Source organism: Larus michahellis, chromosome 23 (assembly GCF_964199755.1).
Source record: "Larus michahellis chromosome 23, bLarMic1.1, whole genome shotgun sequence".
Classification (NCBI taxonomy): Eukaryota; Metazoa; Chordata; class Aves; order Charadriiformes; family Laridae; genus Larus; species Larus michahellis.
This window is the reverse complement of record NC_133918.1, coordinates 2,721,377-2,747,368: the sequence shown is the minus strand read 5'-3', so window position 1 is coordinate 2,747,368 and position 25,992 is coordinate 2,721,377. Positions and strand designations below refer to the sequence as shown.

The following is a 25,992-nucleotide window of genomic DNA, read 5'->3' as shown; positions in this document are numbered from 1 at the left end:
TCTTCTCTTCTCTTCTCTTCTCTTCTCTTCTCTTCTCTTCTCTTCTCTTCTCTTCTCTTCTCTTCTCTTCTCTTCTCTTCTCTTCTCTTCTCTTCTCTTCTCTTCTCTTCTCTTTTCTCTTCTCTCTTTTTCTTTTTCTTTTTCTCTTTTTCTTTTTCTTTTTCTTTTTCTTTTTCTTTTTCTTTTTCTTTTTCTTTTTCTTTTTCTTTTTCTTTTTCTTTTTCTTTTTCTTTTTCTTTTTCTTCTTCTTCTTTTTCTTCTTTTTCTTTTTCTTCTTCTTTTTCTTCTTCTTTTTCTTTTTCTTTTTCCAGAATCGGCATGTCTTTGAGTCAACCCAACTGGAAGCGCCTTTACAAGAAGGGGACAAAGGTGATTATTTCTGTGGCTAAACCCCACGCAGGCACCGACCCGGCCTTGGTCACGTCTGGAATGGTTGGTTCGCGTAAATACAGTTGTGCAGGAGAGGAAAAGGAAAGAAATGGGGCTGTTTGCTGGTGTGTGGGGAGGTTTCTGCAGGAAACTGGGAGACAAAGTCAAGCTCCTGCCAGCCTTCGTCCGTCTCTGCGCTCCCAAAAGAAAAGCCAAATTTCCCATTATTCCATTCCATCCCCATCCCCAGCCGGGGACATACTCAACCATCTCTTACCCATCGGCAGGGAAAGAAGATACCCAGCGAGAAATCAACATAATCCTCCTTTTATTTTCACTTTGTCGTGAGTATGTAAGAGCATCACACCCGAGTTTACGTTTGTTTAAAAAAAATAATATCATACTGCATCTTTTTTTCACAACGGTCAGAATAAATGGTAAAAATGTAATAAATGTAAACCGCACTTGGCACCATTTGGATCAATAAATAAAATTAAAAAAAAAAAAAAAAAAAAGAAGAAAGAGAGAGAAAGACCGCGTTACGTAGATGGCACACTATGGTATCTAAATAAATAACATAAGTTACTTTGAATAAATAGAGAGTATCTAAAATATAGATGCATTGCATCAACTTCTGCAGATGGTCGGTCAGAGCCGACAATACCGGAATGGGATTATCCGGATGGTGCCGAGCGGAGCCGTGGGCTGGACCCTGCGCTCCCACCCTGCTCCCGCCACCGGCGCTGAAACAACTCGCCTTTTTCCCCTTTTTTTTTTTTTCTTTTTTTTTTCCTTTTTTTTTCCTTTTTTTTTTTTTTTTTTTTTTTTAACCTCTCCTCTTGGGCCTCAAGTTTGAGGCTACGCCTTGTTGAACCCAGAGCGAAAACATGTGGTAGCCCTATTTATGAAGGGAGAGGGCTGAGGTTTCGCATACCGCCAACAAATAATTCCTCTTGATAAATCGGGAAAGCGATTTCTTCCCAGCAAGTTTCTGGACCTGTTTAAGTACGGAACGCTGCCTTTGCCAGGGCTTTCACTGAGTGGAAACAATGACGGTTTAGACCCTTTTTTCCCCCCTCACAGACACCAAGTCGGGAGTGAGACCGTGGCAGCAAGCGGGACCCCAAGGGATGCGGGCGACGGGTGGATGGGAGCCAGCGCCGCAGCCGCGGAGCTTCGGCCGCCTCCGGCACCGGCCGGCCTGACACAAACACCGCGCGCACGTATCTAGATGTGTATAGTAAAACACAATGAAACCTCCCATAACTCACTGTCAGAGAGCCGGAATAACACAACACTCATATTTTGTGCTGTCACAAGCACCAGGAGAGGTTGAAACATCTCCTCCCGTTTCCAAACCGCCTGATTTTTTCAAACACCCTCGTCTCCCGGGGAGCGATTGCCGCTGCGGAGAGGAAAGCTGCTCAGCAGATAGGCAAGCTGCAAAACACCCCGACCTCAAAACACCCCCCCCCCCGACAGATGTTACATGCTATTTATTATTATTAACAATAAATAACGCATGGGATGAGGAGGAAGGAGCCAGATGAGATTTTGCTGTAGCTTTGAGTAGGGAATTTTCCATCCTTTTTTTGCCCTTTCTGCATTGTAGACATTCTTCCGGGCAGCTCCAGCTCCTATTACAGCAGAAAGGGCTGTAGAAATGGAAACCATTAGGGAAATATCAGCCTTTCTATTGGAACCACATTTCCCTGCCCGGGCAGCAGCGAAGCGGCGCAGGACGGCGGTGACGGGTCGAGCGACGCCGCTGCAGCAGAGCCTGAGGAGCTCGAAGACGACGCCGAGTGGGACGCAGGGAAGAAGCCGCGCAAGCAAAAGCCATCTCTCGGCCCCGGCCGCGCCGCCCCGGTTTACCCCCAGACTTCGGGGGAGTTTTGCGGTTGCAAATCCCAGCTGCGACCCAGCTGCAACCCAAAAGGAATAAGGCGGCTCGGCCGCCACGCCGGCAGCGGCAGATGTCAGGCGCTTCCCCATCACCTCCGCCCAGGCCGGTGCTCGGCTGCCGGCAGGGTGAAAGGAAAAAAAAAGGAGGGGGGGGAAAAAAAAAAGATTAATTGGTTGGTTTCTAACATGCATCACATGGTTTGGTTTTTTTTTTTTTCCCTAGGCGCCCGTGTTTTGGGGGTGCGAGCTGTGCGTGGGGGTATTTTGCAGGTGGAAGATACAAGAGCAGGTCCGGGGTGTCCGAGCCCCCTCCTGCCCCCTCGCCCCTCCCCCCCTTGCCTCCCGGCTGCTCCCAGCAAGACCCCGGGGGTGCCTTGGGCCGGGAGAGCCGTCAGCCGCTCACACGCTCCGCTGGGTCCCTGCAAATCACGGCGCTCGAAATCCTCAGTTCTTGCAGAAAAAACTTTCCCAAACCAGGGTGGAAACAGCTACTTGGGGCAACGCCACAGCCCCGACATCTCCCCCGGGCTGAGGGGGACACAAGCGGAGGCAACTCCGGGAAACCCGGCTGCAAATCCTGCTGCTGCCGCGGTGCCTGCTCCTGCGCTGCTTCCGCGACACCTTACCTTCCTTTATTGCTCGAGTTCCTGGGTTTGTTTTTTTTTTACTGGAGGCTTCTGCAACAAAACTAATTTTAGTTTTATAGTAGTGAGAACTGGAAAGCACCCAAGCCCTTGAGAGTGCAGTTATTATTATTAGATTTGGGTGCTTTTTTTTTTTTTTTATGAAGTGGAGAGCGAGCCGCTGATCTGCCATGAGCCCGGCGCAGATCACGCCGTGGCCGCCCATCTGCTCTCCCCGTCCTGCTCCCTCTGCCCATCCCCGGCTGCTTATTTTGGGCCATTTTTCCAATTTCCATCCAAACCCCGTGGCGCAAACTCTCCCTCCTGGTGCTGCAGCACCTCGCAGGGCTGTTTTGGGAGCTCCGCGCACCTGCAACCTGGCTCGAGTTTGTCTGGTCTCAGCAGTGTTTGCATCCCCAGGGTGCAGGTTCGTCCACCCTTGCCGGGTCGCCGGCGCGCGCGATGCCCCACAGACGGGGTTTGCACCCCGCGGCCGTGGCTGCCTTTTCCCTTTCCCAACAGCGAGGGGAAAACTCGGTGTTACAGAGTGCAGGCTGCTTCCCCAAGGACGCCGGGTGCGCGGCCAGCCCCGCTGAAGGATGGTGTTTATGTTGCTTCGCTACATCCTGGCTCCGCTCAGCCAAGAGCGGTGTTTGGATGAAAAGCAAGAAAAAAAAATACCCCACCAGCCCGGCCCTTTGCAGAGGTCGGGAGCGCTGCTGGTCGCCCGCGGGAGATGCCGGGGGGGGGAGAGCTGTCTCCCATCCCAAACCGAGCTGTCCCATCCCGGGGGATGCTGACCTGCTCCCCCGAAATCCTGCAGCAGCATCCCTCGGCTGCTGCGCTCACCTCCGCATCGCTACTGCGCCGGGATGGAGACGCGCTGGATTTGTTCCCCCTGTTCAGCTGGACGGAGGAGCTGGGATGCCATCGCGACCGGGGGGGGGGCGGCAAGAAGAGCGTTTTTTTTTTTTTTTCCCTCGCGTTGGTTAATGCCCAGGACATGACACCAATATTCTCCTTCTGTTTATGATTTGCTTTTTCTGGGAAGAGGGCCAAGGGGAGAAAACCCATCAATCCCAGGCAACAAATATAGCCTGCCCAGAGAATGCAAAAGTCTGCGGTCTCATTTATTTCTCCGCAGAGTAAACAAGAGTGACACTGCTGTAAATGCGAACCGCAGCCAAACCCCAGGCCTGAGTCCCCTCTCCCGCACAATTCAGGCCCCGCCGAGGCGATGGGCACTGCTCCCGTGCCGCGGCCGGGAGAGTGGATCCAGCTTTTGGGAGATGCCGAACTGCGGATGCTCCTGCCCGGGCTGCGAAGCCGGCGGAGGGTGGCGAGCTCCGTGGCTTCGCTGGTGGCCTCGTGAGGCTCTGTCACCTCCCTGGAGGTGGCAGGTCTCCAGCCCAGCTGCCCACAGGAGGGGACGGGAGGTTAATCCAGTTACTTCAGATTATCGCGAGTTTTAAGAAGCAAAGCCAGGGGCTGCGGGGAGCGAGGCGACGGCAAAGGGGGCACGAGTGGACACGGGGAGCGGAGCCAGAGCCTTTCCCCCAAGCCCAAACCACTATCGGCGCATCTCTGCTCCCAAACACGGGGATCTGGGGCACTGAATTGCCCCCAGCAGCGCAGGGACCCCAGGACGGTGGTCACGAAACCCTGGGAAACCCCCGCACAAGGCAGCTACAGCCCACGGGGCTCAGCCCCCGTCCTGGGGTGGCACGGGGCACCCCCAACTGACTAACGCACCCCGCGCATGTAACGCACCCTGCAACACACCCCGTGTGTGCAGCACACCCATCCACAACACCCCCTGTACAACAACACTCCTCCCGTGCGACACACCGAGCGTGCAACGCCCGGGGCAGGCAGCGCACCCGTCACCTCTGCTGCGAGCTCAGGGGACACCCTGCGCAGGGGACACCCGCTTTGCAACACCCCCTCTGCCGGTACCGCGACCATTAGGTGTCACACATAACACACCCCGAGTGTACAACACACCCCGTCATGTCACGCACCCACTGTCACCCTGCCAGAGGGGTGACAGGGACAACAGCCGCAAGCAGCTGTCACCGCTCCAACGACCGCAGCCTCCGCCAGCGCCGACAGCCACGTCTCTAGTCCTGTGCAGCGAGCGGGACGGCGACGCCGAGGGACGCGCGAGCAGCTCAGTCTCTCCTCCTCCAGCCAGAGGTCTGGGGTTCGTCCCTCGCCCCCCGCCGCAGCCCCCTGTCCCTCTGCCCGGTGGCCAGCGGGGTTTTGGGGCCGGGGCATCGCCTCTCCTGACGGCTCCTCCCGGGGACGCCCCGGCCCTTCACACGCAGCCGCACTCCTTGGCCGAGAGCTCGTTGACGGTGTAGTAGCGGTTGTAGGCGTCCAGGAAGGAGACGTCGTCGTCGTAGGCCAGCGGCCGGCAGCAGGGTCGAGCCCGGACCTTCTCCTTCTTGATCCTCCTCCTGCTCCTCATGCTCTTCAGCGAGAGGTCGTAGCTGCGGACGGCCGCCTCGCAGGTGCCGCTGCAGTAGCGGAAAAGCACCGTCTCGTCCGACTCGTAGCCCAGGCCCAGCTCGCTGACGCTCACCTCCAGCTCCTTCAGGGCGCAGGGTTTGTGGCGAGCGCGGGCGCGCTTCCTGCGGCTGCCCGCCCGGGGGAAGAGCGGCAGCTCGTGCCCGCCCGAGTTCATGGCCTGGCTGTAGCGCTCCACCAGCGCCGAGATCAGCTGCCGGATCTCCCCCTCCGTGTAGCTCTCCAACAAGCTGCTGTCTGCAAGAGAAGGGGTGGACGTTAGGGGGTGTCCCCTGGGGTGGGTGGCTGTTCCCCAGGATGGAGGTGCCCTAGAGCGGGTGGACGTGCCCCAGGACGGAGGTCTCCCTGGCCAGGTGGATATCCCCCAGAATGGAGGTCCCCTGGGGTGGGTGGCTGTCCCCCAGGATGGAGGTGCCCTAGAGCAGGTGGGTGTCCCCCTGGGTAGGTCACTGTCCCCCAGGATGGAGGTCCCCCTGGCCAGGTGGACGTTCCCCAGGACGGAGGTCCCCTGGGGCAGGTGGATGTGCCCCAGGATGGAGGTCCCTTGGGGTTGGTGTATGTCCTCCAGGATGGAGGTCCCCCTGGCCAGGTAGATGTCCCCCAGGATGGAAATCCCCTGGGGCAGCTGGACATCCCCCTGGCCTGATGGATGTGCCCCAGGATGGAAGTCCCTTGGGGTTGGTGTATGTCCTCCAGGATGGAGGTCCCCCTGGCCAGGTAGATGTCCCCCAGGATGGAAATCCCCTGGGGCAGCTGGACATCCCCCTGGCCTGATGGATGTGCCCCAGGATGGAAGTCCCTTGGGGTTGGTGTATGTCCTCCAGGATGGAGGTCCCCCTGGCCAGGTAGATGTCCCCCAGGATGGAAATCCCCTGGGGCAGCTGGACATCCCCCTGGCCTGATGGATGTGCCCCAGGATGGAAGTCCCTTGGGGTTGGTGTATGTCCTCCAGGATGGAGGTCCCCCTGGCCGGGTAGATGTCCCCCGGGATGGAGGTCCCCTGGGGCGGTGGCTGTCCCCCAGAGGCACACGACAACGCGTGGCCGAACCGCAGCGTTTCCCAGACGCTGTCTTTTGAGATGTGCACGAGGTGCCCCAAGGCTTTAAACCCCAAACCCCACGGCCAGAGATCCCCCTGGCCTCGGGAGCCCAGGGTGGGTGCAGGGGGGGGCCACGGCCAAGCCACCCCCAGCCCGCGAGGGCAGGAAGGTGTCAGGGTGAAAAAAAAACCCCAAACTCCCTTCATCCCCTTTCCCTCTTCTCCCTTATTTTCTCTTTTTCTCCCTACCAGCTCTCCCCGGCCCGGAGCCACCCCGGGCAGCCCCTTCCACTGCACACCACCAAGTGCGTGCTTAAAAATCAACTATTTAGTGGGGGGGGGGGAAAAACCCTCCTACAACTAACTCCTGCCACGCTCATGGTTTCCAGATGGCTGCGGCCGGGGAACGGGGCAGCCCGTGCTTCTCCGGCATGGCCGGGTGCTGGCACCGCGGTTGGGATGTCGAAAGGCTGAAGCGCCTGGAAAGAGCATCCCGGCAGGAATTAAAGACGCCGGTGCTGCTGCTTGGTGGTAGGAAAAAAAAGGTGGAAAAAAAACCACCTGATCCTGATGCTGCGGAAAAGCCACCATAGGATCGGGGAGAAAAAGCAATAAATATTTGCAGTGTTTCCCTATGGCCTGGGTGGAAGGGCTGCCCCCCCTCCGGACCCCTGGGCCAGCAGCCAACGCGCAAACTGTCCCCAAGGCTGCTGGCCACGTCCAAGTCCCGTTGCCCGAACCGTAAAGCCGGGTTTAGTCCAGCTCAGCGCCAGGGGAGGCACCGGAAAGACGGAGGAAAGCCTAATTTGACAGCTTGTCATCGATTTCCAAATTTCAACCCAAAAAGAAGTTCTTCTGGTTTGGAATCGGAACAAACACGCGGGCGCTTCCCCGCAGGCTGCCAGCGCCGAGCCGAGCCGAGCTGCTCCCCCTGTGCTTCAGCTCCTGTTTGACGTTTCGCTTTTGTAAAAATAGTGCGGAAAGAAAAAAAATAAAAGTAATAACAACAATAATAATAATAATAAAAATTTAAAAGCGCATTTGGAGCTCAAAAAGCAGCTTCTTTGCGTTAAGAGGAGCCGTTTTGCATTCGGCTTCCCCACGCGGAGAGCTGACGCGCTTGCACCAAGGTTTGGTGCCCGGTGGCTGCGTTTCTGCCGGGGGTTGGAAGTGGATGGTCTTTAAGGTCCTTCCCAACCCCAACCATTCTGCGATTCCATGATTTTTGCTCGCCACCCCGAGCCCTCCCCGCTGCGCCCCAAATTCCTCTTTAAACACCGGTAAAGGGGACGTGCAGAAGCAGGGGCGGGCGGTGGGGAAAGCGAGCAGGGAATGAACCCGCCGGGCTGCGCGGGGCTTGGCTCGTGAGCCCGAACGCGTCCCGCTGGGGACGTGGGGACGGATCCTGCGGGCACGGGACGGACGGTGACCCCGGGGCAGCGGCTTACACTGGGCGAGCAGCGAGCTGTGGCGTTGCAGGGCCCGTGGGGATCTCCGCGGAGCCGCCGGCAGCGAGGAGGAAGAGGAGGAGGAGGAGGAGGAAGAGGAGGATGCCCGTGAGGAAGACGGCGAGGAAGGCAAGGGGCTGTATTTCCGGCTTCCGTTGAACATGTCTCTACAAACTAAAATGGATAACATGGAACTGAGGAGCATCGATGCAATGGCTGCAAACTTCCATACCTTCATCTTAGAGCAAGTCAGAACATTGAAACTCTGCAAAACAGGCAAAACAAATATCCTTATTACGCGGCCTTCGCCCATGGCCCCCTCTTCCCACCTCCCTGTCCCCACGGCTCGGGCTGGCTGGCCGTCTCCCGTGGCACCGCCAGCAGCCCCTCGGCTTCGAATCATCCCCTCCGCTCCCCCCTGAGACTGGTCCAGTGCTGCAATAGGGAAACTGAGGCACAGAGATACGGTGCCAAAGGGGAAAGGCCATGGCGGGCGAGGGTGGCTTGGGGCTCGTGGTGGCGATGGGGACAAGGTGGTGTCCTCAGCTGACCCATCCCCGACAGCAGGCAGCCTGGCCGGGCAGGACGATATCCACCTCCCTGTGCTCCAGATGGGTTTCCTCGCACCGGGGACAGATATCGCAGTGGCTGGCTGCGAGTAAAGGATGGGCAAACTCATGCCATGCCAGCTTGTGACACCTCTTCACCTGGCACATCCCCTCCTCGGGACGGGGTGGGCAGTGAGGGAGCCCCCGGCTCCATTGTCCTCCCCGTTCCCTCACTGAGCCTGGCTTTGGTGTCCCCATCCTTCGGTGAGGTGCACGGAGCACCCTGAGTCTGCTCCTGCCACCTGCTCACCCGGATGCTTGACTGGAGCCTGAATTCCTCCCTGCCCACGCACCAATGTGGCAGCTCCATCAAAACCAACACAAATAATGAAAATCTCAGGGAAAAAAAAAAAAAAAGAGTGGGGAGATTGGACCATCCCAGTGCAGCTGCAAGGCTTGTGGTGGGACCGGGCACCTTGGCCACGCGGATCATAGAATCACAGAAGGGTTTGGGTTGGAAAGGGCCTTAAAGATCATCTAGTTCCACCCCCTGCCCTGGGCAGGGACACCTCCCACCAGCCCAGGTTGCTCCAAGCCCCGGCCAACCTGGCCTTGAACCCCTCCAGGGATGGGGCAGCCACAGCTTCTCTGGGCAACCTGGGCCAGGGGCTCACCCCCCTCACAGCAAACAATTTCTTCCCAAGATCTCATCTCAGTCTCCCCTCTTCCAGTGTAAAACCCTTCCCCCTCGTCCCGTGGCTCCCCTCCCTGCTCCAGAGTCCCTCCCCAGCTTTCCTGGAGCCCCTTTAGGGACTGGAAGGGGCTGGAAGGTCTCCGCGGAGCCTTCTCTTCTCCAGGCTGAACCCCCCCAGCTCTCTCAGCCTGTCCCCACAGCAGAGGGGCTCCAGCCCTCCCAGCATCTCCGGGGCCTCCTCCGGCCCCGCTCCAACAGCTCCGTGTCTCTCCTGTCCCGAGGGGTCACGTCCCCGCAGTTCGGGGTTGCAGCCCGGCAGCTCCTCAAAGCATAAACGCCCCCCTCGGCGCTTCCCTCACAGCCGAGCCCTTACCTCGCGCCATTCAGTTTTCTCCGTCCAAAGCAGATTGGATCTGGTGGGATTTTACATCTGACCCTGGAGTGGGGAATCGGGTCCATGCTCCTGTCCATGGGCTGCCAGCCATTAAATCCCCATCAAAGACGGGCTCTGGAAAACGGCATGGCCTCGTGGCCGCCTCCTGGCCCCTTTTTTTATTTCAGCTCCTTGCAAACTCCAAACATTTCTCCTTTTTTAAATAAATTTTCCACAGAGGGGGAAAAAAAAAAAAAAAAAAGGAGAGAAGGAAAAAAAAAAACCCAATCCCAGCTTCGCAATATTTGCCAAATAGAATTTACTAGGGGGAAAAAAAAAAATGTTTATTTTAAACCAGAATGTGACAGGTTTGATTTTAGTGTTACTGCAGAAAACAACACGAAGGGCTGTGGACGCTGCCTCATCGCCAGCAACCCTTTATTTTACAGGATGCAGATAATTGCGCGTTAACTAACGCTAATTATATGCCCCGTAGGTTACAAGATAATTGCAGAACCCAGCCAGAGTCTAAATATTTTCAAGCGGGCTATAAACAATGCCAAGCTAGAAAAAGAATAGTTTCGCCATATAAGGAGGTAAGATCATGGAATCCCGCCGGGGTTCGAGGCGGCGGAGCTGGCGGAGACACCGCGCCGATAAGCACCGGCAGCAAAACCTGCCCCGGGAGGAGAGTCTGCGGCAGCTGGCGGAGGCAGCAGCGGGAGGGGATGGGGTTGTCCCCAACTGCTTCTGCTTCTCCGCCGAGGTCGAGCCGGTCTCCCGCTCCCAGTGCCGCGGGGAGGGTGATGGAGGGCGCTGGGTGCGTTGGCGTCGTCAGAATTGGGTGCTTTAAGGTCAGCTTTCCCCTCTGAGGTAAGAGCGGGAGCGGGGAACATGCACCAAAAACGTTCAACGGCATCAAAGAGGGCAGCGGGGGCAGGTGCTACCTGGAGAAGGACCGAGGGAATTGCAGTTCGCCCTTGGAGAGCTTGCAAAATTCAGAGAACCGTAGAATCATGGAATAGTTTGGGTTGGAAGGACCTTTAAGGGCCATCTAGTCCAACCCCCTGCCACGAGCAGGGACATCTCCAACCAGATCGGGTTGCTCAGAGCCTCGTCCAACCTGACATTGAATGTTTCCCAGGATGGGGCATCTCCCACCTCTCTGGGCAACCTGGGCCAGAGTTTCACCACCCTCAGCATAAGAAATTTCTTCCTCAAATGTAGCCTAAATCCCCGCCTCTTTTAGTTTAAAGCCATTACCCTTGTCCTATCGCTACAGGCCCTGCTAAAACTTTGTCCCCATCTCTCCTGTAGTCCCCTTTGGGTACTGGAAGGCCAGATGGATGAAGGACTCGTGAAGACCGAGCAGGCTCAGGTGAAGGAGACAGCACAGGTTTTGGAGGTGGGGAAGGGACCCCGCTGTGGTGACGAGGTGGATGGCGGAACTTCAGCGCCCCGGGAGGAGAAGCAGCTTTGGGCAGCTGCTGTTCGGGCACTTCGGGAGGTGAATACGGCGGTGGAGAACCAGCCGTGGGATCACACCCCAGCCAGAGCTCAACCTCCGTCGTCGCCTCCCGAGCTGCTCCCGGGGGCTCAGCCCCCTTCGCCCCGCGCCAGGGAGGGAAGGGCTGCCGCGGCTGCAACACTCGGTCCATCCACCTGAGAAAGGGACCCTGGCTCGTTGCAAGCCCATAAAATTTTAGGAGGGTGGTTTCGGCCTCGCTGCACGTCCCGTGAAAACACCTCCTATTTCAGCAGCCAGTAATTTTGGCCCCCACCCGCTCACCGGTGACCTTTCAAAAGGCTAAAACCCTGTCTCCGACGTGCAAAACAATCCAAAAAAATTATTCCAGGCTTTGCCTTTGGTTTCTCTTCCTCTAAAAAGCCACTGACGCCTGTGCCAACCTGCGGGGAAAGCTGAAGTTCGGGGTGGGGGGAAAGGAAAAACCCACAGGGGCACACGGGACTCACGGCCGGGACTGACGCGGGATGATGCTCCGGCTGCACCCTCCCACCTTCTGGTTTCCACGTACCATAAACCCCCTCCCCACAAGGACAAATAACCACAAGGGGGTTGACACGTGCTGCCCCAGGACGACCACTGCCGGCAGCGCCAAGGGCTCTCCCACCGCTCTGTTCAGACACATCGGGTACATCCCGCATCCCCCATCCCCAAAACTGCCCCGGGTGCAGGTCTGCGCCCGGCGGTGCCTGTGCCCCGGGATGTGCCACGCACCCTGAGCTGCCCGGGGACATCGGTTCGCACACGAGCCTGCAGAGCGTTTGCAAGGAGCCAAAACGGGCGACAGCAGCAGCCGGCGAGACCCCATGATGGCTCCGGCCGTGCTGAGCGGTGCCGGGCTCCTGCGGGGAAGGGGACCCAGGGCCAAACCTCCACACCTCCAGCGCTTGCCGGCGATGCCATGGACAAGCTGCCCGTGGCTATTGCTCAGGACCTGGTGGGGCAAGTGTTCATAGAACACTTCTATGTTCATAGAACTACTTCACAGAACGGTTTGGGTGGGAAAGGAGCTTTAGAGGCCGTCGAGTCCAACCCCCTGCCACGAGCAGGGACATCTTCACCCCAATCAGGTTGCTCAGAGCCCCGTCCAACCTGACCTGGAATGTTTCCAGGGATGGGGCACCCACCACCTCTTCGGGAAACCCTGGGCCAGTGTTTCTCATCGTAAAAAATGTCTTCCTATATATTTAGTTTGAGTGTTGATGCGTCCAAGTCTTGCTCCTGTTGGCACAGTGAGCCTCCGGCAAGGAAACACGGGGTCACTCCAGCCTGGACCACGCAGTGCTGGGCACGGCCACCGCTGACTCTTGCTGCTGCTCTTTGCTCCGGTCTCACCGCAGCTGCTCCCCAACGCCAGCCGTCTCCCGCGTCGCCAGCTGCAGGCTCGGCAGGCTGGGATGGATATGCCACGTCCCCAGGGCCGGGAGGCAGCTCTGCCACTCAGCGTACCCCGACTGGCACCCGGACCTGGAAAATTGCCCGTTGAATCCACACCGGGGGCTTGTCCCTCTTGCTCAAAGCGATGTCATAACAAGCAGAGTGTGTTGCACGGGTGAGGACGGGGTTTGGCTGCGAGGCAGAGGTGGGCGGCCAAAACATGGGGCTGGGGGGGGACGAGGTTGCTCCAGCTTTGCCTCCTCTTTCTGGTGGGGATGGAGGAACCAAACAAACCCGGGGCTTTGGGATGCCGCAGGAGCCGTAGGTGCAAAACCGCGGCTGCGAGGGTGCGCCACGGGACTGACGGGGAGCGGAGGGGGCAGGAGGGCTCGCAAAGAGGTGCCATCTCACCCAAGGATGCCCGGTGCTCGCACAGCCTCCTCTGCCAGCACAAAAACCCCTCTTTTCTCAGGGTAAATGGGCAAGTACGGCTGTGTCGGGCACCCCACTTGGCTCTTACCATGCGTCTCTGGGAGCCTAAACCCACCGAGCCATCACAGCTTCACGGGTCACCCCCTGCCACCGAAGCCACACCACCCATGGTCCGCGGGTCCGTGCCCCGGGTTTGCTCCAAGGGGGTTTTTGGGCCAAGTCCTGGCGGGGTTTGGGCACTCGCAGCCACGATACACCCCGGGGAGGGATGCAGGGATCCTCCCCACCTTGATGAAAGGCCAAAGTTTGCGCTCAGCTTTTCTTTTGGAGAGCAGCCCGAAAGCTCCCTGTTTTCCTGCATTCTCCTGATAATCCATTAACGCGATCACAACCGTCCAGCCGCGCCGTGCCTGCTGCCAAGTGGGGAAACCCAATCCTGCAGGAGAAGACCTTTCCCTGCGAGCCAGCCCCAAAACCTGCCCCATTTTTGTGGGAGCCCAGCACTAAAACCGCTCCGGCACGAAGCCGTCCCTCCATCAGCCTCCTCCGCTGTTACCTGCCCCGCTCTGGTCCCTGCTGTAACCGGCTCCTGCCGGGGCTCACCGCACTCCAGGCAGAGGAAAAACCACTCCGTGTCCTGAAGGATTGGAAAACTTAAGGAAAAACAACAATTAGCAGCACAGCCAACTCCCACCGCTTAGTCTGGAGGGAAGGAGTTGATTGTCTTGGCTCTCCCCGCCGCTGCAGATCCTCCCCAAAAATCCTCCGTGAGCTCCTCGCGCCTCTCGCCTTTATTTTCGAAGGGGATCTAACAAATCCACCCCGCGGCCCTAAGTAAACTTTTCCAAGGCTTGATTACCCTCACTGGTCAGCAAAAAAAAAAAGAAAAAAAAAAAAAGTCAAATCAATCGAGCCACATTTCTATTTTTCTTTGCTTCAGTTCCCGAGTGTCGACGTTCTCTCTGCCTTTTCCTGCTAAACCGAAAAGCCGCAATCCCTTCCCGCAGACGCATCACCTTCGCTCCCCAAAATTGAGCATTTTGGGCTTCTTGGACTTCCCTCGCTTTTCACGCTCTTGTTTTTTTCTCACAGCTCTTTTTTCTCTAACCCATTTCCAATTCCTCAAGCACGCTCCTAGGGTTTGTTTCCGATATCCACTGACTCCTTAAAGCCTCAGCTCCTGGAGTCACGAGATAAAGGAGGGGGAAAAGCAGAGTTTTGGTTTTGTTTTTTTTTTTTTACCCTAAATCCTCCTTGCCGGAGGGGGAAGGAGGAGAGGCGAAAACTTTCAGTCTTGACGCATCGTAGCCCAGAAAGCAGGGAACCCAAAAGACATTATATTGTAAGTGTGTCATAAATTTTCAGTCGATTCATGCTTCCGGGCATTGATTCATTATTTTCAAGCGCTCGGCCTCAGCCACGCCGCAAGAATGGATGAGGCCACGGCGTGGCCGAGGTTTTTTTGGCAACACGAAACACTTGGAAAGACGAAGGCCTTGACGGGACATCAGAGAGAGCTTCCACCTGCCACACACTGTTTATTTTAGTGCCTTACATGGGAGCCAAGCTGCTTTGAAATCCCGGCTCCTCATGACTCACCCCGCAGGAATTAAACAATTTCCACCCAGGCTCGCGGAGAAGCAGCTCCAGGGGCTGCTGAAAAGTGGCTCCTCCAGCAGCAGCCTCCGGCTCCAGGCCTGGTCCCGCTCGGAAGGACGGTCGGACAGTCCCAGAGGGGACAGGGGGGCAGAGAGACTTTCCCTAAAACTTATAGCAGGCTCCTGACATGGTTTTTTTTTGGGAATTGAACCCGCCCCCAAGAGCATCCGTGTGTCCGACACCCCCGACCAGGGCGGATGCTGCACTGCGAGTACCGCAGCCCGCAGCGGGGTGGCCAATGCCCCAGGGGCAAACCAGCCCCAGAATGGCACAACTGGCCCCAAAATGGGGAGTGTTGAAAGGAAAAAAGCCCCAAACCCTGATCTGAGTTGAACTGTTGGATTTTCCTGCTCTTTTGACAGTAAGTGGGTGCACAAAGGAGGGGAAGAAAGACAACGTCCCCATCTCCAGCTCTGCGCCGGGGACACGGAGTGCCACCATCTCAGCGCAGACATCCCTGTGGCGGGGGATGTGGGGCAGCGGCACCCGCGTCCCCTCCGGTGGCTCTCACACCCGGCATGGCCCCGCGCTTTGTATGCCAAAAGCAGCGACGGCCCCGGCACATCCCGCGGCTGGTCCCTGCGCCGCCTCCAACCCCTCCCCGGCTCTCCCTGCTCCCCCGTAAGCAAAACCAGAGCCGAGCGCGGGACACATGGTTCTGCTTTGTCGAAGTGAAAACCAGCCCAACACGAGAAACTCCAAAGCTCTTCCCGCAGCTCCAGCTTCCCCCGCTTCCCCCCCAAAAGGGTGATTACAAATGAGACAGACCCTCGTCCCTGGGCTCCCCGCCGCAGCCCGGCTCCTCCGGGAAAGCCTTTTGGGGTGACAGCCAAAGCCCGTCCCGCAGCCCCGGTGAGGAAACGGCAGCGGCGGAGCCAGTCCCGGACCCCCGGGATGGCGGAGGGGGAGAAGGGGCTGCAGCTGGGCGGGGGGAGCATCGGTTCCCGGCGGCGCAGTGAGCCCCTGGGCTGAACACGCCAAGCATCGGCACGCTGCGCCGTTCCCACGCTGACATGACATTTACATTCGGGCTGAATTACGGCAGGTTTGGTTTACATCTCTCCAAACAGCTGGGTTAAAAAAAAAACAAAACAAAACAAAACAACAAAACAAACAAAACAACAAACCACACCACCCCATCATCACGAGAAATATAATAAGAAAAATAAGTCCTCACCGAGCCTGTGCGACACAGCTGAAGGGTTTGCGAGGGGCTGCGCCGGGGTCTGTTCTGCCGCGGGCGATGCCGGGGGAGGGGGGGGGGGTGATGGCCACACCGTGCTCCAGGTCGTGGCTGGAGAAGGAAGATCTCATGGCTTTGACGCAGCCGGGACGCTGCATCTCAAAGCGGGAAGCACGGTTGGGACGCAGCTTTCCAGCCCTGCTGAGCTGAGCCCGGGCAGTTGCCATCAGCCGGAGCAGCCCTGCTCTTGTCCCTGTCCATATTCCCACCATCTCCCTCATTTCGGACCTTGGGGAGCCAAAGCAGCTCAAAGGCTGAGCACCGGAGATGGCACCAGCAGGTGACGGGAAGCTCGGAGCTGGGTACATCAACTCATCCGCACCGTACAGGCATCCCGTATTCCTAGAGACCTCCGACCATGTGCCTCACTGAAGAGCATCTTCCTTTCCCCGTGGGCCATGGAGCCGGGAGGGAGCAGGCACAGGACCCCCCGCAGCCCCCACAGCACGGCCAGAGCCCTGCGCCGAGGGGAGGTGCCCTGTCCCGCGTCCCCGAGCCGGGGGAGCCCACGGCGCCGGCAGAAACTGAGCAGATGCTGCCCGTGAGTGGGTTTGGGAGCTCTTCCAGGAGGGGATGGAGCACAGGGGAGGAAAATCCCAATCTGTGCCACGGCACCCTGCAGAGCCATCCCTGCGTGGTGGGTACAGCACCCTCCCGCCCTGAGCGATCCCGGCTTGCACGGACAGAAGCCAAAAATCACCAGTATGGAAAACCCAGCGGCAGTGCCCTGTGCAGTGCCCGGCACCGCTCCACACCAGTGCCCCCAGTGCAGACAACCCGGGGGCACGACCCGCTGGCCTTCCCCCGGCTCCCCCGGAGCAAGACCAGCCCCGCTCAGACCCACTTTGGGGCCGGACTCCTCCGAGGGGTCCTCATGAGCCGGATGCCGGGATGGTGCCGGCCGATCTCACAATCTCCCATCCCTCCCATGGGATTTCTGCTCTCACCGTCCGGCGCGTGTGCGGCGCGGGGAGCCAGGCAGCCCCCCGGGACGCATCCGTGCCCTGGGAGGCAGCGCCGGGGCCTTTGATTCCTTCCCCAGAGGTCCCGCGCGGGCTTTCATGTCGTTAATTAACAGGGGATACGCAGCGGGAACGCGGCGGGGAGGAATCCTGCTGCAGCCGCGGACCCGAGCGCGGTGGCACGGCCATTCCTGCCGCGGCGTCCTGCCGGGTGTCCCCCTTGGGGACGGCTCAGCCCCGGCTGGGCTTGGCCGGTCCCTGCGAGGGCAAAGGAAGATGCTGCTTTCCCTCCAGCCTCGCCTGCCCTCCTCTCCCACCCCGCCTATTCCGTCCTCGACGCTCTCTCCATCGCTCGCCGGGGTGCAACAGAGGCAGATACGCAGCTGCAATAGAAATCAGCATTAAAAAAAAAAAAATAAATAAGCGGTTTAAATGCAGCGGGACTCACTGCAGCGCTCACCCTGCCCGGCCAGCCCAGGGACACCCAGGGGGGGCGCCTGCAGGGAGGGCCGGGGGCACCCAGCCGAGACCCGCACCCCCAACACCCTTCACCCCCGCCATGTCTACAAAAAAAAAAAAAAAAAAAAAATCATTGAAAACATCAGATTTTGGGGATCTCTATTCCTCTTCCTAGCTAAAAGTCAGCCGAAGCGTTTGGAAATCCCAGCTGGCTGGACGCGGGCCGGGTGGTCCCCAGCCCAGCGGCTGCACGTCCCTGCTGACCCCGACGAGGTGTGACCGCCCCGCCAAGGTCGGCAAGGCTACGGCAACCCAAAAACCTTTCTAAGCTGATTCAGTCAGTTCTAAGCGGCAGCGAGACCCATCCTTTACGATAAGAGATGAGTAATTGGAGATAAAATTACGATAAAGTGCTTCAGGAGTGTATCGCTCGGTGTGTCAGCTGGAGCAGAGCGGCTCGCGGCACGGTGCAAAATAACGCCGTAACGGGGAACGAGGTGGGGAAAAAAAAACGGCAAAACCCCCCCCACCGATGCAGCCAAATCCCCGTGAAAACAACCATTTGCTGATGGGCAAAGAAAAGAAAACACATCTTTTGAAATCCCACCAAACCCAGGACGGTTTCCGTAACCTCGCAGGAAATCGGGGATAACTCCAGCCAAAAAAAAAAAACGTGCAAATGAGACACCCCCCAGCGCCGGACACCCCCGGGTGCTGGTGTGCCGGCACAGAGCAGCCTCATCCACCACTCAACACCGTTTCTCCAGCCCAAAATTTCCCACTCATGCCGAAACCTGAAGTCTGAACGTCAAATTCTTTTTTTCCTGGAGTGACAAAGCACCCCCCGCACGCACTAACTAACCGCGCGATGCCAAAAAGGGGAGGTTTGTTGGAGGAAACTAATTACTGTGGCTTGTTTGAACGATCCCAGTGCCTCGGGAAATAGGGTTAAAAGCTTCAATTTTGGCAGCGAGATGGAGCCCAGGCCCCAGATGCGCTTTCTCCTGGGCCGGTTTCGACACCGCTGGTATCTGTGAGCTGCCACGGGTACGCTGGGGGCAAAACCTCCTTTTTTCCCGAGAAAGGAAAAGCCCTCGGTGGGATCCAGGGGGGAAAACCACAACAGAGGTTGCCGGAAAAGCATCACCTCCTCCCACCCAGTGGCTTTGGCCACTTTCTTCTTCCCTGTTTTGTAGGGTTTTCCTTCTTTGCGGATTTGGCCGGCATCGCAGCACGCTCCGGTCCCCACAAATTCCCGTGGGGGGTGTCACTGTGCCGCAGCGTGCCTCAGTTTCCCCTTCTCAAATATGCCCCGGGAGCACGATGGCCCTTAAAGACCTTCATGTATTAATTCCCCATTTTTCCAAGGCGCACACATTTTTCCAGGGAGCAGAGCGGCCGCCTCTGGCTCTTCCCCGTGTCTCTGGTGGGCTGGTGTGGTCCCTTCAGCTCCCACATTCATAACTCCCCTTCTCATCCTCAGGGAAACAGATCCTGCGCTAACTCGGCATCCCTGCGAGCGGGACAGGTTGAGCCGGGTACGAGCCGTGCCGGGGGCAGGACGGAGGAGTTACAACCCCCGGGCGCCCCGCAAGGGATGAGCACCCATCTGCAGCCCTCAACCAGCATCCCGACCAAGAACCGCAGGTGATGCCGATGCCACCTCCAGCCCGGCAGCGGGAAATCCCCCGGATCTTCACTGCCCTTTTCCCTATATATGTTTAATTTCTTTTTGCACAGAAGGAGACAGCTTGTCAAGGCGCCCGCCGGGGATTACAGCGCTTTGCTAAGGGCAGAGAGACCCGAGAGAGGTTTGCAAATCCAATTTGCGCTAAACCCTTCCAGTGGGTTTTGGACGGTGCACAGACTAATATCCCATTAGCATTTACTGTCCGACTCCAGCAGCAACTGCCGACATATTGAACCACTTAGTCCTGCTCCAGAGCGAACAAATGAGAAATTCCTCCCGAGACGGCAATAGCAGCGGACTGGGAATAGAGATTTTGAGGGGAGGAAGATCAAAACTGGGAGATGCTTGGGATAAAGAGGGATGGAGGTGATGGGAAGAGCTGGAGGGTCTCCAAAAGGCAGCGGGTCAGAGTCACCTGGACCTTTGCATGCAGAGATGCCGATACGGTGGCACAGCATCACACCGACGCAGATGGTCCTGTCCCCCAAGCTTTTTCCCCCCTCGTTTTCTACGAGGAAAACCCACTTGGGATGCTCTCAGGGACCAGAGGTTTTCCACATGGAAGAGCCTCACAGCTTCTGAAAAAGCCAAGTTTTGCCCTCTGAGCCGTCTGACCACACGCAGGACGTCAGCCTGGGAGAGCTGTGGAGGCACTGCCCTTCCCACCCATCTCCCGTGACTCCAGCTCGCATCGGATCGAGCTTGTGGATAAGAAATCCGGAGCAATTTTCCTGTCCCCCGCTGATGGCGTGGTGCACTCTGCGCTGCCACAAAACGGCATTTGCAACCGAAGCGCGGCCACCCAAATCCTGCCCGTTCTCCTGTTGGGGAGCTGACACCGGCAGCGAGGTGAGGGCAGTGGGCAGGGGCAATTTTCCCCGTTTTCTGCAGGGTTTCCACCTTTCCCAGCCCAGCTGCTGCAGTGGGACCCGCCGGCGCTGCTCGGAGCAACAGGAAATTAAAGAAGGCGTTGCTGGAAGATAATGGGGCGGCTGGAGGAAGAGCTCCAGCAAGAAGATGGATTGCTGCGATCGCTGCCCATCTCCTCTTCTGCTGCCTGCGGGAGCGGAGCCGCAGGCACAGCCAACCCTGCACCCCGCTGTTGTCCCCGTCCCGGTGGGGAGCCCTGGGCTGGTGTGCCCATGCCACCTCTCCTCCATCACCCGTGGCCAGTGTAACCCATCCCACCGCAGCTCCCGTGCATGCGCTTAGGGGTGGAAGAGGTCAATTGTCCTCAGACCTGCTCTTGGAGACCCTTCTCCTCCCCAGTAATCCTCTGCCGGGGACATTCTACTGCAAGCGATGCTTTCCCAGGGCACAGCCGGACATCACCGTCCCCTCATGCCTACAGGTCTTCCCTCCGCCCGTGCTCAGAGGGCTCATGCCACCCAAATCCTGGCTGGGTCCTTCCAGCCTCTCCTTTGCCCCCCCAGACTCGGGGCACTAAACAGGCGCGTCCCCCCCGGTGTGGGGCAGCGGGGCAATGTCACTGTCACCCAGCCCGGCTCGGCAGAGCATCGCTGCCAGCAGCCGCCTCCCGCATCCTCCCGCCACATGTGGCAGCTCCACCGCTGGCACCGTCCCTCCCAGACGGTTCCATGGAGCTGCTAAGCCTCAAAAATGTGCTCTTAATAAGCCAGCACCACTTAACGAAGACAGCAGCTGCCCTATTAAATCAGAGGCGAGCCTTTCCTCGGGGACACCCTGGAGGGATGGGACTGGTGTCCCCGGGTGGGACGCGGCACCTGCTTGAGGGGATGAAGATGCTTTGGTTCGTACCCAAGGTTTTGGCTGGCTTTGGTCCCCCTGCGTTGTGCAAGAGCACGGCATCCCTCCCTGCGCAGGGAAGGCAGCAGAGAGAGAAAATCCAAAAGGCCGCTCCAGCACCTTTCTGGGACCATCCCCTGCCCGTTCCTCCGGGCGCAGCTCTGCTGGCTGCAACCCAGAGCTGCTCAAGGGACCACCACCCTGGTGTGATCGACCCCATGGGGATTTGGGATTCTGGCTTGCAGCCCCGCGGTCAGTGGGACAGGGATGAGCTGACCCTGCTCTGCTCCGGGAGCGCAGGACGAGGCCGCCGGGGCAGCAGGAGCGGGGGCTCTGCCCCGTTTTACGGTGCCAAGAGGTCCTCGGCCACCAGCCGCCTTCAGCGAGTCCGACAGCCCCGGTGTTTTATAGGGGAGGGTCAGGGAGCAACAACAGCCGGCAATAAATACACGCCATGCTCCCAGCCAGCTCCGTCAGAGCCCAGCCAAAACCAACATTATTAAAGGCAAAAAAGGCACCACAAGCCGTGCAGAAGCCCCTGGCCCGGTCAGCGATGCGAGCCCTCGGTGTTTTTGCAAACAGCTCTGCCGTTGCGAGCAAGGCAACAACAAGAAAGATGGGGCAAAAGTGGTTCTCACCCCTGAGACTTGACCAAAACGTGTCTGTCGATGCCTGGCTGCCCCTGGAGCTGCCATGGCCCGGAGAAAGCAAGGGGGGTGGGCTGCTAGCCCTCCCCAGCCCCTGAGAGTCCCCAGTGATGACTGTTTGCTCTATGCATCCCCAAATCCTGGCCTATTTGCTTGCTTTAAATAGGTTTTGAAATTTGCCATTCATTTGGTTCCATTGGGGACATATTTTTCTCCCTGGGAAGAAGTAGGGGTGGGCTTACAACCACCTCAACCCTCCGCTGCGGCTGGAAAAAAAACAAGCCACGATGAAATCAAGGGGTTCCCTAAATGCAGAGCACCGTTACAGCGAACCCCATCAGCCCGGGGCCTGCTCAGGAGGCATCTCCCCGCTCAGCGCCGGGCATCGCCCGGGAGGGCTCACGGATGGGGTTTATCACCCTGCCCCGGGCACCACGCAGCCAGGTGTCCCTCCGCTGCGAAAAAAAAGCTGTTGAAATAAAGAAAAATGCAATTCCTGCCCTGGATTATCGCAAGCTGGGAGTGATGCTAAAGGAGGAACTTCCCCTCTCGGGCTGTGCGGGGACGCCGGCCCCTCGGAGCGAGGGCTGCCCTGCCTCCCTCCCGGCTGCCACCATCCATCCCCGTACACACACTCGCTTTGGACAAGGTTCAAAGGAAATCTTTGCTGCTGGGGGAAGGAAAAAAAAAAAAAAAAAAGAGAAAAAAAAAGTGGTTCCATCAAAATCAAAACACTTCAGGAAAACCAGCGTTGATGCGACTGGCATTTCTTATTAGGGGACTGACATGCTGGCAACATGGCCTTTGAAGAGCTGCGGAAGGAAATGCTTTTTTGTCGTCGTTCGAGAACAACGCGGTGGCAAATAGATTGTTTTAATTTAGCTCTCTGGATGCTGAGTTACAAAGTGAGCCCGTTTCGGGTTTCGTGACGAAGAAGCAATGGGAATGAAACTGCTCGCGGCATTTCCCTTCCCAGGGCGATCGCAGAGGGGGTCGCTTTGTTCCTGCGCTCCCGGGATGCTCCTTCACACGAGAGCATCTCTGCAGCATGCCCGGCACAACCAGGAGGGAGCAAGTCTGGGGTTCTCTTCCTCTCCTCCAAGTTTCATGGGGAAAGACTACTCCAAACTGGCCAAATCCCAGTAAAAGCTGGGTCAGGTGGGATTTCTCCTGTCCAGCTAATGGTGGGGCTGGACCTGACTGCTCACCCTGACCGCGGGACCGGTCCACCCCATGGGTGCATCGCTGCGGCAGCTCTCCTGGGATGCCCAGCGATGCCTGGCACGGTGGGATCGGAGGGGCCGGCTGGTACCTGGGTCCTCACCCCTTCCCTACGCGCACCGAGCCCTGGGAGCTGCCAGAGCGGGACCACATGCCCCAGCCAGGCTTAGCAAGGGTCCTGGAAGTGGGATTGTACGCATGTGCTTTAGCTTAGACCAGCAATGAAATTGCCTGTGGCACCAGGGTTAAAAAAAACCCAACCAACCAACCCACATCAGTAAAACACACGCCAGCCCTGAGCTGCGCTACTGCAATGGGCACCTGCGCGGGGCTGCTGGAGCCTCCCTCCTCTCAGCATCTCCCTCTCCGCCGAGGCTCGGCCCCGCTGGGTACCTTGAGATGCTCTGTAGGAAGGGATTGACATCAACAGGCTGCTGATGGCTCTCTGGGACCCACCAAGCCCACCCCTGCGTGGGCACGGTGTGGCTCAGGATGGGGTTCTCCTGGACCGGGAGCTGCCTGCCCTGCGTTCCGAATGCCACCGCACCAGGCGTGTGCACGGCACGCTGCGCTGGGGACAGCCGAGGCGACACCTGCTCTGGCCACACTGCTGCCTGGGCTGTGTTTAGGGCCACATGAAAAGTACCTTGACCTCAAAATATGGATATTGCAAATCTTAGATCCTACCTTGCAGTCCCCCAAAGGTGGAAATCAACCTGCAAAGCACGGCCTGGTGCCCCCCAGCCTGGCACGGCCATGGGGAGAGCAGCCCAAGGGCAGCCCTAGGAGAGGCGTTTCGCTGGGAGAGCGGGGACGTGGCCGAGCCGAGAGCTGCGATTCACGTCTGCACCGTGGGAGGGCACCCAGTGCAGCCGCAGCCAGCTCTGCTCCGGCACCCAGCACCCCCCCAGCCCACCCAGGGGTGCCCACCTCCCAGGGAGCAGGGACACCAGGGCAGCGCACGCGTCCTCCAGCTGCGTCACAGCAGGCTGGACCAGCTCCTCCTATTCACAGCCCCGGGACTGGATGCCACAAGGCCTGGAAGGTGCTGGGCTCTCCGCTTGCCCTTGCAAATCCCGTGGCCGTGCAGCCCAGGAGGAGCCTGGCCCCGGTGCCGAATCCTGCGGCGAAGGAGCTGCAACCGCGCGCAGACCGACTGCGGAGCGGGAGGGACAGCCCAGCATTCCCGGCATCGGGATGCGCTGCACCTCCTCTGCTCCTTCCTCCAGGCAGGACACGAGCTGGACAAGGACAGAAAACACTTCGAGATCGTTTCTACATCTCATTTCCCCCCCTGCCAGCCCAGCCCTCCGTCCCCGGAGGCGCAGGATGAGCCCGCAGCCTGCCACCGGCTGATGGGCAGCTGCGTGGTGACACCGAGGATGCTCACACTGGGGCACTGCCACAGCCCACAGCAAATCTCACGTGCAGCATCTCTAGCTCTGCTGTGCAACCTGGAGCCACTGCCGCAGCGGGTGGATTTGGGTCTGAACCAAAGGCCCAGTTAAACCCAACAGCTAAAAAAACCAAAACCAAGTGCTCAAGCCTCCTAAAATCTTTCAGAAAGCCCCCCTTCCCTACTTGATTTCTCTGCCCTCTGCCATGCAGCATCCCAGCCGCTTCTGCCATTAAATCTAGCAGCACCCACAAAGGTGGGAGTGTGAATTTGGGATCCACGGATGATCCTGCCTTCAGACCCGGGACTTCAGCACACGCCCATGACTCCCACGCTGCTTCCAACAGCCATCAGTCCTTTCTCCTGCTGCGATAAACCATGTCCTCGACCCAGCGCCTAATTGCGGATTGGCTCCCGAAGCAACGATAGGATTTAAATCAGTGCTGGCTACAAGCTACCATATATGTGCAATAAAGACATCCGAGGTCTAGGTTGTTTTTTTAAAGCCTTCGTACAGACCGCAGCAAGAGTGGGAAATTCCCTCCCTTGACGCCGGGGTGAAATTCGCCTCCCAGCCCCTGCTAAGCTCTGGATATATTATTACCACAGCCCGGCGGTGGCCGAAAGCTGGCGGCTGGAGCGGGGAGAAGGTGACGGGGTTGCAGATGCAGACAGAGCCCGGCCGTAGATCCTTCCGTTTCTTAAACTAATATTTAGACAGGACGCATTTTCCCCCCCTCCTGTGAACAAACTGCACCCTGAGCTGTCCCTCGCCGTGTTTGTGTTTCTGCGTGGCGGGACGGTCTCCAAGTATGAAGCAAACTCCTTCGGCGGCTGCAAAGGCCGCCCCGACACCGAGCGGGCGGTGGGCGGCCGGGGGCCCGATCCTGGCTCTCCCCTCTCCTCGCATCCTCCCAGGAAGCCCAAAGGACGCGATTCTGCCCCGTTTGCGGGGTGACAGCATCCGACCCCACCGCGCTCGGCCGGTCCCCCCCGGGGAAAAGGGGCTCCGCCGGGACTCCCGGAGCCGCCCCCCGGCCCCGCACCGCCGGGCGAAGGGCAGGGTCGGTCCCGGGGGCGGGCAGGTGCCCGGGGCCGGGGGTCGGGGCCGCCCGCGGGGCTTACCTGGACGCCGGGCCGGTGCGCAGCGCTCAGCGACGGCTCCGTGGCGGGGCCGGGACACGCGTGGGGCCGGGGGCCGCCATGGGCGAGAGGCGGAGCGGCGGGGGTCCGGCACGGCGGGGGTCGGCACGGCGGGGTCTGGCACGGCGGGACTCGGCACGGCGCAGCTGGAGCGCGGCGCGGGGGGGCTCGGCCACCGCCTCCTCCCCGCGGCGGGGGGCGGGTTTGGAGCCGGCCGGTTCCCCCGCCTCCGCCGGTCCCGAACCGGGCTGCGCTCCGGTGCCGCTCCAGCCCCGCTCCGTCCCGTCCCAGGCCCGTCCCGGTGCCGGTCCCGCCCGCGCCCCGCAGCCAGGCGCCTCCGCGGCTCCCCCGGAGGAGGCACCGGCCGCTTCTGGCAGCGGAGCCGACGGGGCCTGCCCGGCCCCTCCCCGCCCCGCCCCGCCCCGCCCGGGCGCAGCCGGACCCCCCCGGTCCTGCCCCGCATCCCCGGTGCTACCAGCCCGGAAGCCCCCGGACCCCCCCGGTCCTGCCCCGCACCCCCGGTGCTACCAGCCCGGACGCCCCCGGTACTGCCCCTGGCATCATCCGCTCCGCCAGTTCCCGGCCCCCGGAGCCCCGGTCCTGCCCCGCATCCCCGGTGCTACCCAGCCCGGAGCCCCGGTTCTGCTCCCCCGGTTCCCGACCCCCGGCCCCTCTCGGTGCTGCCTCTGGAGCCGGTGCCCGCGGGGGGTTGTGCGGACCGGAGGCTTCAACCTGCCGGGGAGGCACCGACCACGCAGGGCTCGCTGTGGGCAGCGACCAGCCCGGTCCCAGTGCCCAAAACTCTCCTCGCAGCTGTACCCAAACCCCCTGGCTGCAAGGAGCATCCCTCCCCATAGTGGTACCCAAACCCCCCTGTCACAGGGAGCATCCCCCCCATAGCGGCACCCAAACCCCCCTGTCACAGGGAGCATCCCTCCCCATA

At 59.2% G+C, this 25,992-nt stretch overlaps 1 protein-coding gene across 1 annotated transcript; it reads right to left on the bottom strand.

The window, feature by feature from the left end:
* Positions 1-675: 675 nt before the first annotated feature.
* Positions 676-25,364, bottom strand: LOC141734284 (neurturin-like). Its single transcript, XM_074565837.1, has 3 exons — positions 25,032-25,364; positions 7,914-8,178; positions 676-5,663 (listed from the first exon to the last, which is right to left on the bottom strand). Exons 2-3 carry the CDS (start codon positions 8,149-8,151, stop codon positions 5,215-5,217), a joined length of 687 nt encoding a protein of 228 aa, XP_074421938.1. The 5' UTR covers positions 8,152-8,178; positions 25,032-25,364; the 3' UTR covers positions 676-5,214.
* Between the last annotated feature and the right edge of the window lie 628 nt (positions 25,365-25,992).

What these genes read in the sequence shown, in the direction of transcription:
- LOC141734284 (XM_074565837.1), bottom strand. Translation starts at nt 8,151, where the DNA reads ATGAAGGTATGGAAGTTTGCAGCCATTGCATCGATGCTCCTCAGTTCC. An exon ending in CAGCTCGCTGCTCGCCCAGT is followed by an intron (nt 5,664 to 7,913) that starts GTAAGCCGCTGC and finishes CTTCTCTTGCAG; the next exon opens with ACAGCAGCTTGTTGGAGAGC.